General features: G+C 36.5%; 1 protein-coding gene across 1 annotated transcript in view; it reads right to left on the reverse strand.

Annotated features, from left to right (window-relative positions):
* The window catches only part of Stim2 (stromal interaction molecule 2), a 116,026-nt gene extending 103,817 nt beyond the window's left edge, over positions 1 to 12,209 (reverse strand). The window contains exons 1-2 of the mRNA XM_023699176.1: positions 12,123 to 12,209; positions 2,082 to 2,212 (exon numbers count right to left, since the gene is read on the reverse strand). Coding sequence (XP_023554944.1) covers positions 2,082 to 2,204 — 123 coding nt within the window. The 5' untranslated portion in view covers positions 2,205 to 2,212; positions 12,123 to 12,209. The remainder of the gene's footprint in view (positions 1 to 2,081; positions 2,213 to 12,122) is intronic.
* Between the last annotated feature and the right edge of the window lie 354 nt (positions 12,210 to 12,563).

The raw sequence follows: 12,563 nt of genomic DNA on the forward strand, positions 1-12,563 counted from the left end.
CCATCTAGATTTCAAAAGGCCTAAAAGACCAAACAATGTGCCCCTGAAAGGGCAATATATAAAGCTGTAAATAAAAAGCCTATTCAATAAAATCCCCAAAAGTTTAAAAAAAAAGCCAAAAAACATATATTGTCTAAAAAAGGCCAGCCCCCCGAAGAGCCACGGGAGCTGTCAGCAAAAATATAGAAGGGGTAAAAAAATGTAAGGCTTTTAGAGCTCACAACTCATTACAGATTGCTTCAAATGTTCCACCTAAAACTACAGGATTTAATGTTTGCCCTTCTAGATTTTAGAATTGCTTTGGTGCGGATGCTTTGTATCCTGTTGCTTATACCTTTTAATATGATAATGTGGGGGGGTTGCCATTAAATGTTAAAAGTGTTTAACTTTTCACTTGTATGGGGGCTAACAGCTAAGAGTTTTCCTTAGATCTCAGAGGAGACTTAAAACTGTTCAGAGTTTGGCAACTCTTAGAGATAGACTAAAATACCTTTTACATAAAGGGATGTACTTAAGTTTTGGGGGGATACCCAGGAGCAAAATGTCATAGTTCTAATACAACACAATGTTCAAGTTATAAAATGTTAATAAACATGTCTATATACCTAAAAACTGATTTAAAAAATAAAAAAGGTCTAGTTGCCAAGTTGACTAGGGGTAGACTGCACTGGTTGATACATTGTGTCAACTTGAGAAGTTTAACTCAGTGAATCAGCAAAAGGCCAAAACTCTTAGTTTATAAACATCTTCATCCTGTACAAAAAAAAGGGGCATAAACATCATATAAGTTCTACCCTCCCCAGCCCCAAGAGAGCATGTTTCTAATATATATATATTTTTAAAGTGCTGGCTAGAGCTCACAGCAGCTGCCCTTTGCTCTTCGCCGTTTGCTGCTGCCATGAATTGCTGCTCTCTGCCATGTTCCACTCTGCCTAGGAGCCAGACAAATGCAGACTAAAACCTCCACAAACTGAGCTAAATAAACTTTTCCTTCCTTAATTTAGATGCCAAGTATTTTGTCCCAGCAATGAGTAAAAAGTAACTGAGACACCTCTTAATAATCCCTGTCACATATAATCTTCTCCCACACAGAATTCTGAGCTTAGCCTAAAGACTTGCTTTGGCCAATGTGACATTAGAGTGCTCTGGCAAGCATGGGCATGACAAGCACGTGAGCATGAGAATTTGCCTTCTTGAAACAGTACTGCTAGGAAACCAGCTGTGAAGCTGTAATAAATTTTGAGCTACATTCCTGACTATTGAGAGCTACACACAGGGAGCCCATGAAAGATAAAGGGTCATCTTATATATTCCAGCCTCAGTAATTCCCAAAAACTACTTAGGTAAGCCCACACATTTGAGAGAAATAATAAACTGTTATCATTTTAAAACACTATGTTTTGGGGTGGTTTGTAAAGCAACACTTGATAATTAACAGACTGAAATATATGTTTAAGAATTCCAAGAATATAGGACTGGATGAGCATGGTAGTGTACACCTGTAATTTCAGCACTCAAGCGTCTGAGGCAGGAGGATCACTACCAGTTTGAATCCTGTACTGAGTTCAAGCCCAGCTTCAACTACATCTAGAGACCATATCTCCAAAAGCTAAAAAAGAAAAGAAACATTTGACTCAAAATTTTATAAAACTGGAAAACCTTGTATACAAATGAAGAAAAACTAAATTTACAGGCTAAAATTAAAATGTACAGGACTGGTGAGATAGCTCAGCAGACTAAATGCCTGCTTTGGCAAGCACAGGGACCAAGGTCCCACATGCTGCGCTGGCCCCACCCCAGGGGTGCGCTGAATGTGTACTGAGTCCAGGCATGGTGGCACATGCCTATAATCCCAGCATTGGGGAGGCTGAAAACAGGAGGATCACTATGAATCCGAGCTGTGAAGTGAGACCCTGTATCAAATATATAATGAGGAAAAAAAAACCAATGTACACACAGAAAAGCTAAAGATATTGAAGATGAAGGAGTTGAGTCACATGAAGAATAGCGGGAAATGTTAAGTCTAGAAATGCAAGTCTTCCTGTTGTAAAAGAACACCAGAAAAAAAGTTTGCCACTTACTTCATCACTTTCATCTACTTCAATTCCACCATCCTTGTCATCATCCATTTGTTTATGTATTGTCTGAAGAGCTTCCAGACTAAATCTATCTTCATCTGTAAAGCATGGTGGACTCAATGACATGCAGGGATCTGAAATACAACAAAGGGAAATTACCTGTCATACCAAAACACAGGCTAGTTACAGAACACAATTTAAAAGCAAAACATCAACAAAATTAAACTCCAGACAAAACTTTAACATGGCTAATAATTTCAAGTGCATCCTATAAAACACTGTTAAATTCAAGTGAAATTTTTCAGCTAGCCACCATTTCTTTTTGAATAACATGGTACCAAGATTCACACACAGAAGTGACTTCTTTGACCTGAGTAATGAAACCCAAAAGCAGTTGAATCACGATAGGTCACTCTATCTGTGCGTATACCAACACAAAATGACCAACTCAATTTTCCTATATGTAATCATTCAAAGACTTGAATAGTTCCGCAGCTGTAGGTGTGGGCTGGCAACTACATTGCACTTAACATACTCTCCATATCACAGTGACTCAATAATCTGTTATTTCATCAATCTGTCTACTGCATCAATTTATCTAGTTACAATCCCCAAGCCTGCCATGCCAGCCCCACCCATGGGGCATGCTGAGACCCTGAACTAGACTGGGCATAATGGCACACACCTGTAATCCTAGCTCTTAGGAGGCTGTAAACAGGCTGATCACTACCAGTCCGATCTAGTAGTGAGACCCTGAACACCCTGTAGACCCTTTCTTAAAATACAGAAAAAAGAGCTATATATGCCATCTTTTCTTTTTAATCCTTTATTTATTTGGTACAGGGTCTTGTACGCAGCTCAGACTGTCTCAGCTACCTGTGTTGGGATGATAGGCACATACAACTTCAGTGGCCAATACAACATGAGGCCAGCACAGCATGTGGTACTGGGAATCGAACCTAGGTCCTTCCATTTGCCAGGCAGGCCCTTAGACCACCGAGCTATCTCTCCAGCACCAAGTGACCTTTTAAATGGCCACCATTCCCCAAAAGATCATGACAGGTGTACTTAGCAGCAGGAAAGTGTACTTAGCAACCAACAGGATCAACTCTTCGCTAATTGTAAAGGTATTATTAGCTTTGGAAATGCAGTTAGCCAGTAAGAATGATCCTTTCAGTGCAGATATATTTGATAAAAGTGGTGGCCTTCAATAATTGCCTGTATTTTTTTATATTCTCATTTTGGTTGGGGTTAGGATTGGGGTTTGGTTTGGTTTTTAAAAATTCCAAAAGCTTGTTTTTTGTTTGTTTGTTTGTTTTTAATGTGCGTGTTGGTCTCAAATGGGGATTCACTTTTGAAGCTTTCACGGCCTCATTGGATAGCCAGTCATCGCATAAGCAGGCTTGAAGAACGTCAATCATCTGTTGCAATGAATCCATAATTCAAGTAGGACTCTCAGTATTTTCTTTTATATTCTGCTTTCTCTTTGTCAGCAGTCTTAAGAGTCTTCTACTGTCTCATATTTGGAGGTTTCCCCCTTTTCAATGTTTTCCAGTGGTGCTTTTTATCATTCTTTTTGGCTAGGGTTAGTTTGTCAACTTACCAACACCATCACTCAAACAAATGGATAGAGAGGGAAAGAGACAGACTGAAGTAGTGGATGATGATGGTGGTGGTGGTGGTGATGGTAATGGTGGTGGTGGTGGTAATGATGGAGGTGGCTGTATGATATTAGGTAGGCCACATGTGGACTAAAATAACTGGCAGATTCTAACTTAAATTCTGCCACCAGATCAGCTTTATAGGTGATGCACATTAACTGACCTGCCACTATAAAATCTAGCACCAGAGGCAGCTTACTTGTTATTTAGCACTGACAGAGCTTTGATATGGTTCTGCAAGCAATTGATTTATTATGCTCTCTGTATGGTTAAACATCTCTGCTAATGTTAATCTATATTTACAGTTGCTGCACAGTGCTAAACATCACCAACTCAGCTCCACCTCAGATCATCAAGCATTAGACTCTCATAAAAAGCACCCAGAGCCCTTGAACTTGTAATTTACAGTAGAGTTTAAGCAATAAGAACCTAATGCCACTGCTGATCTGACAGGGGACAGAACTCAGATGGTAATGCAAGCAAGCATTATAAATTCAGATTCAGCTTTACTTGCTCGCCCACCAATTACCACCTGCTATGTGGCCAGGCCACAGACTGATAAAGATCTGTGGCCTAGTGCCTTGGGAGCCCTGGGTTAAGAGATTAGCAAGAGACTACAGATCCAAAAGCTGTTTTCCAATTTACAGAATCTGAAATTTTATGTTTGAGATTAAAAAATACCATTATGAGATTCCAAGGAGGTGACTAATCCAATCAAATTCAAAACAGAATGCTCAATCCTGTAATAAAGGAAGATAGACGGAATGAAAGGTAAGAAGTACAACAGAAGAAATGGTTACAACATCTTGGCAGTACCCAGCTGTTCACACTTCCAAGGAATGCAGAAAGTAGATGATGAAACTGTTTGAGGGTTTGGTGCTGTTCCCAATGTGGAACTGGAGAAAAGATGGGGGCTGAAAATACAGCAAGAGTGATGCTTTTTTCTACAGGAAATTTTATTTATTTTAAAGTAAAAAGACTGAGACCTAGAAATCTATGCTGAGAATACAGTGCAATGGTAGAGCATTTGCTTATTATTCATGACAACCTGGTTTCAATTTCCAACATATAGAGAAAAAATAAAAAAATAAAAATTGCCCCCTTGTTTCTTGATGCTACCACAGTAGAAATTAAATAATATTATACTCCTTAAAAGTATCCAATGTTCTCATGGGGACTAAAATCTATTGATTACTAAATATTATTGAAGATTCTAGTAAAAAGACTTCATGAGGTAAAAAACTAAGTCTGTTTCCTTGATCTCTATATACTAGTACGTACTAGCTTTTTTTTTTTTTTTTTGGTACCAGGAATATAACTCAGGACTTCGGCCTGTCAGGCTGATCTGCCTGGTCCCTGTACTATCACTCTATATAGTCAATACTGTGATATGCATATTAATAATGTACTACGTCTAACAGATAATTTACCTGACTTTGCTGTGTAAGCAATTGCATCTCCTGTGGTCTTATGAAAAATTAAGAGTTTAGTGAATACAATTACAAAAAGGGACAACAAAAAAACAGGAAATATGATGAGCTCTGGAACCCACAAATAGTACAATGTGACTAGCAGATTTTCTCCAGTCTGAGTGTCTAACCTCCTCCTTTTCCCCCCTCTGGCTTACCTCCTCTTCACTGCTACTGGCACAATGTGGATAGGAGGTGGAGTAAGGACTTTACGTAACTGTAAGTCAGTCTCAAACAACAAAGAAATATCCTCTGGTGTGCCAAAAGTACTCCCCACTGGGGAGAGAGGAAGAGGCAAGGGTGGGTGGAGTAGCAACAGGAATCTGCAAAGACAGCCTGGAGCTATTGGGGCAACACAAGGAAAATCAGTTCTGAAAGAAGATTCAGAGGGGTTTGAGGTAAGACTGTGCCACGACAAAAGATGCCACAGGAAAGAAAATACCACTAACATTGTAGGTAGCACAAATACTTTAATGTATAATCAGGTTTATTTATGTTAATACTGTTATAATTGGTATGTTTACATAGACACATTATCACGTAGAGTCCATAGCTCACATTAAAGTTAATTCTTAATGTTACACATTTTTTGGGTTAGGCAACTTCCTAACATTTTTCTATCATTGTATCACATAGTGTGGTTTGACTCCCAAAATCTTTTACATTTTGCCTATATAGTCATTGTTCCCTGCCCGTAGTTCCCAGCCCTTACAATCAGTAAATTGAGCCAGAAGGATCACAAGATCTCTTTACTCTCTCCCTAGTTATGCCTTTTCCAAGATGTTTGAATGGTCTTATCTAGTCTCTTTCAGACTGGTTTCTTTCAGTTAATAAAGTCCACTTAACATTTGTCCATGTTTTTTCATGGCTTGACAGGTCATTTCTTTTTAGCACCAACAACATTTAACTGCTTGGATATATCATTATTTATTTATCCATTCACCTACTGAAAGGCATCTCCACTGCTTCCAAGTTTTTCAAATATAAATTAAAAAGCTGCTATAAACATCCATGTGCAGGTTTTTGTGTAAACATAATTTTCCAACTCTTTAGCATAAACATCAAAAAACACAAATGCTAAGTCATATGGTAGGCTATATCTAGTTTTGTAAGAAACTGCCAAACTACCTTTCAAAGTGGCTGTACTATTTTGTATTCCCACCAGCAATAAATGAAAATTACTGGTGCTCCTCACCAGCATTTGCTATGCCCAGTGTCCCAGATATTATCCATACTAATAAGGTATAACGTTGCTCAGTGTTTTATTTCACATGTCCCTGGAAACATGATGTGCGTATCTTTTCATATGCTATATACCACTTGTGTAACTCCTTAGTAATGTGTGTCAATTTTATTTTAATCTGGAGATATATTTTCATTATCAAAGAACATCTACCACATTATCCCATGCAGAAAATTACAAAATATAAACTATAGCTGGGCATGCTGGCACAAACCTAAAATCCTAGCACTTTGGGGGGTGGAGGCAAGAGGATCACAAGTTCAAGCCTAGGCAAGTTAGTAACTTGGCAAGAACTTACCTTAAATTTTTTTAGGACCAAGATTATAGCTCAGTAAAAAGGTCCTGAGTTTCATCCCTAGCAGTAAAAGATGAGACAAAAAGAATATAACCTATAGAAGTGGCAGCGAGGATGTAAAGAAAAGGCCACAGTGAAATGATAACGGAGTGAGAGAAAAAATACAAATACAACTGTCATTTCGGTGTAAAAATCATCTAGGTAAATCAAAAATACATCTTCTCTATTTGGCTAACCCAGGCAAAATGCATCAAATATGATTCCCACTAAACCTCCCTTGGAGGAATAGTGTTTATTTTTGTCACCCCAGTCAACTGCTGTATGGAGAGAGAACAGCGGAGAAACCTAACAAAATAAGAGTACTAAGAAACAGAAAAGCTGAGAAAATTAAGTGCAGTCTTTACAGCTAGTTTCCATCCTGTAATACCATTTAGGTCAGTAAATTTCATGCAGAAAACATCTGAGATCTGAAGCCAGGTGACTCTTAATCACAAAGCAATGACTGCAGCCCACTAACACTGTAGAATACCATCTGCGGCCAAGAACTAGGCTTACCATCTTGGAAACTACTTAGGAGTCTTATGATTAGGATTTTCTTAATTACAACTGAAAAAACTTTTAAACAGTTTGTATTTATTACTTCTACTTCAGGCACTTATCAAATTAAATCTAAATATGAATGCTTTTAGGTTAAATTTTCTCTATCTTCAGGGATAAGTATTTGGTGTCATTTTTCAATAATACTGCAAACAACTGATTTAAATTCAAAAAGAACATAAATAATGTCTTTCTCCTCTTAAGATATCCTTTGTAGGGCAATTTCAATTATATAATCCCAGGATTCTCTTACATTCCTAGCACCTAGCATATCAGCAACATCGGGCACATACTAGGATTAATAAGTGGAACTTCTCAAAAAATAAGTGATATATTGCATGCTTTTTAGAGATCTGTGTTTCAATCTATTAAACAATCTATTATCCAGTACATAAAAATGCTAGCATTCACTGGAAGCATATTACAAGCCCAAAAAACTAATAAGAAAGGGGAAATTGTAGATGGATGTATACACAATGCTACATCAAGGTACCAAAATATGCAGGTGACACACTTCAGAATCTCTAATATGTACCCAGTCTTGAAAAGTTAAACAGTTTAAGGAAGCAGACCACAGCCATCAAGGGCTGAGAAATCACACAGATGCATCTCATTATGGCATATGAAAAAAAAAAAAAAATGAAGGTTTTGCTGAAAACCTCACTTGATTGATGAGGTCAAGAGACTCTCTGTAATTACCAACTGGACATAAGAAGCACCTATGAATTTATCTGGACCCTAGCAAAAATAGAGACGTTTCCTCTAGATGTCAGTTAAAAATTTCCCCACACACACAATATTGTTAAGTTGATCTATATCTTCCACATGTTCTCAACAGACTCTTATATAAATTGGGATCATTTTCCAGTAACATTTTTAAATCGATCATATCCAACCTTCTGATTTTCTTCACTCCCATGTATTCCCCCATACTCCCACTGCCGCCGCCGCCGCCGCCGCCGCCGCCGCCGCCACCACCACCACCACCACCACCACCACCACCAAGTAACTAAGTTCCTGCTAATCCTTTTAGAGGCTCTCTAGAGGTAGGAGCCAGAAGTAATGTGTCTACCTCAAACTTATCTTACATGAAATTTGTTTTCCAACACACTTCTCTATCGAAAAATTACCTACATTTATATTCACGGTTAACCAGTATGTTCCTTCTCAGTATGTAAATAAAGGAGCATAAGTCTTTATACAGCTATATTTATCTCTATGTGTATTAACACTACCTGTTTCCATTCTTTAAATCTGTAAACTTCTAGAAAGCAATACACTTGTTTATTGCACTACAGTATCTGTCTGCCAAATGAAAAGCCAACACTGACTAGGCTTAAAAAAAAAAAAAGTACATGTACACTTAATAAAATTTACTGACTACTGGCTTCCTAAATTACTATAAAAAAATTAATGAAAAAAATGTTTCCCAACAAGAAGATTTGAATATAGAGTCACAGAAGTAATTTTAAATTATCTCTGAAAAATCTCATTGACTGAAAGTAACACAACCAAATTCATAGAAAATCAAGATTCCAAGAAGTACTAGATCTTTTAAGACCACATCTCAAGCCACAACAATGTGATCAACAATGCTTCATACACAGTATGATGGAAAAGCTTTATTTTGTATTGTTCGAAAGGGAAGAAAAAAATTCAACCCTACAAATTCAGCCAATATAGTAAGTATGCTTAATACCACTTATTTGTATGCTTCAAAATAGTCTAAAATAGTCAGCTTTGTTAGGTACATTTTACCACAACACTAATTTTTAAAGCTGCAGCCAAAAAACACAAGCATTGTTAACACTAATGCTACCTATATCAACATCACAAAAATAAACAAGGCATTGTTGTGATTGCTAGGCACTGGTCCAAGAGCAATATATTGGTTTACTTTGTTAGAAATGCAAGAAATTAACACCACGTAATACGAAATTAACACCACAATTTTACAGATAAAAAAGTTTAACCTCTAAGGGGGGAAAAACATTCATTTTCATTGTGCCACTACTGTATAACTTCAGAAAAAGTTATTTAGCCTTAATGTCTTAATTTCCTCTTCTACAGAACAGTTATAACAGCAAACTTTCAAGGCTGTTGTTGGAATTAAATGAGACATCTATATGTATAAAACACCTAACAATGTGTGGTACATATTTAGAACTCAAACACCAGTTAAGGGCTGCAGGCACCACAAGTATAGCTCAGTTGGAGAAAGCACTTGTCTAAAATATACAAACTAGAACTGAATTCTAAACTCAAGCTCTTGTACTGCAAAGCAAAACAGGACTCAACAGATACTTGTATTACCATGTGAAAAAGTAAGATATCTATAGTAATTACCTAATAAACACAATGGTAGAAATTTAAGGCTCAATCTTTCACAATCTATTTAGTTTATTATAAACTGCTACAATTGTCAAAAAAAATCCAATTTTTTTAAGTAGCACTTACTCTAAAAAAACTTTTGGATCATTCCAAAATATATTCTAAAAGAACTCAGCAAGAAGATAAAAAAGGAATGTCACCCTTATTAAATGATGAACACAGAAAGCATTAACTGGGTGCTTGATTATCTATTTCAAATGTTCTCAATAATGCAGCTGTCTCATACATCTCTTGATGAACAAACCAAAGTTCTCTAGGTAATTTCACCGAGGTCAAACAGCTGTTTAATTGTTTTCGCTGAAATTCAACTCACAACTGTCCAAATCCAAACAATGTTATTTTTACCTATGCCACCCAACCTAGCAAGAGAACAGCTTCCCACTTTAACCAAAAAAAAAAAAAAAAAAAAAAATCTAAACGTAGGTTCATGAAAAGTACAATTTAATACAAATACATAATCCTACAAAAAATTACTATTTTGAAAAAGGAAATGCTCACTTAAACATGTCTTGCCACCCATTTATTAGATTTGTCCAATTATTTTATGAAGTTCTTAAAATTTTGAAATGAAAACAAATCCATATTCCAAATCAGGAAAGAGCCCATTACCCTACAGATTTAGTCACAGAAACAAAAATGGTGCTTTCTCTTCATCCCACTATTCCAAAACAGCATAATCTATTACTATCACGATAGTAGAGATAAGGAGTGGGTATAGGCGGAAGGTGCTGCTGGCCAGAGACTCGATGTTTGGTGATATCTATAAATCAAGTATTTCTAAATTAAGAGGTACTTACAGGGTGTACCAAAACACAGCCAACCAATCCCCTTTCTCAAGAGAAAGACCTCAAGAAACAGCAAGCCTGTGTTTTTGTTTTGTTTGGATATAATAAAGTCTCACGTAACTTTTCTGTATTGAAGATCTGAAGTACTGCTTAAAACATGTAGGGCTCTAAAGTAACAAATACAAAGTTTACTGAAATCTGTATTGATAAATTAAGAACATTAAACTAGAAACAGTAAAACAATGTCCCTGGATTTTAAAGAAAATATCTTCCTACAATATTTTTTAAAATAGCCTCTTTAAGACATCCAAGAGCAACAGAAAGAAATTGGAGATGTGAGTACTATTAGCAGCCTGCAAAAAGCTGAATCAGGCAAAGCATCTGTTTAATAGTTTAAGTTTATGAAAGAATTGACACCAAATTCTTAAGATCAACTTTCTTCTTCAAAATAATCTTTTTTTCACAAGATTGTTTATAGCACATAACTCTTACATCCATTTTTCCATTAGTAACCACATGTAAACTAAAATACTGTATTCTTATGGTAACCTTTTTCCTCTAACAACTCAGGCACTATCCAAAATTCATGACCCTCATGTATTAACCAAAAGAAGTATTCTGAAGCATGTGTAATGTTCTCTGCATACTGTTAATAATAGCATAATTTCTTCTATTTAGGGTAGACTTAGGGTTTGAAAATTGTTCAGGTAATCTAGTACAGGGAAAACATAATTTCATGTGGTCTATAAATTACAAAATGAATTCTAATGCATCAGACTTCAAGTCTTGTTATATTGTATGTAATATAAATTAATGCCTTAAATGTTTAAAGACCTAAAAAATAACAATGTAAGTTTGTTGAGAAACAATATTAAAGATATATAATTGGTCTTAAAATATATAAATAAATAAGTAAGTGCTTGCAGGTATAGTGGAGCACACCTGTAATCCCAGCACTCTGGAGACTAAGGTAGATGGACTGCCATGAGTTCAAGGCCAGCTTGGTCTACTTGGTGAATTCAAGGCCAGTCTGTACTATATAGAGCAACCCTGCCTCAAAAAAAACAAAATCAAATAAATGTATAGCTATATATCTTGTTAATACATTAGAATATTAATGTTAATATTATATAATCTTACATTTGAATAATATAATTAGAATATATAAAATATGTAACAAATATATTTTATATACTATATATATTGAACTGATCCAGTTACATTTTCCAAAATACTGTATCTGGATGTCTTAATTTCACTAGAAAAAAAAGTTTATTTTTATGTTATTTTTTAATCCATGGCCTTGTATATGTTAGGCAAGCATTCTACCCCAGAGCTACATCCCCATACCACCCCCCCACACATACACACTTTCTTTTTTTATTATGTTATCCAGGCTGGCCTTGAACTTGTACTCCTCCTGCCAGACTCTTGAGGTTCTAGAATTAAAGGCATGTACCACCATACCACATTTTCTCTTTTTACACAGTGCAATAAGCAAAACATAATAACTAAGCCACAAAAGCCCTTTCTTAAAATTGCTCAGGTCAACAGCTGTAGTCTTTGCTCTTTGCACAGATATCAGGAAATCCATATGATCTACCTTCAAAGTATTATCCAGATGGCCCTTTGCAGATCTACCATCCTCTCCTGCATAGACTGCTGTCCCTCAGCCTTTGACGTCCTCTCCCTCCTTCCACAGCTTAGTACACAGTCCCTCACAATCACTGTCCTGCAAACACTCTCAGCTTCCTTGCCCTTCTCTCATTTCATCATACTTAGCAAAGCCATAACCCTCGTTAAATCTAATTCTCCAATTCTGCGCTGACACCACGCATCTAAACATGACTGATCCCACTTTAAATTTGTAACCATGGACCTCACTTGCACTCTTATTGCTGCCATGAAAGCATATTTTAACTCCCTGGTCTATCTATGCTCGCTCCTACTCTATTTCATACCTTGAACCCCAACCCCAGATGCCGCTTCTTCATCCTTATTCAGCACAATGACATTGCTTCCTATATTTTACTGGAGGAAAAAA

Source organism: Octodon degus, unplaced genomic scaffold (genome assembly GCF_000260255.1).
Source record: "Octodon degus isolate 3935 unplaced genomic scaffold, OctDeg1.0 scaffold00006, whole genome shotgun sequence".
Classification (NCBI taxonomy): Eukaryota; Metazoa; Chordata; class Mammalia; order Rodentia; family Octodontidae; genus Octodon; species Octodon degus.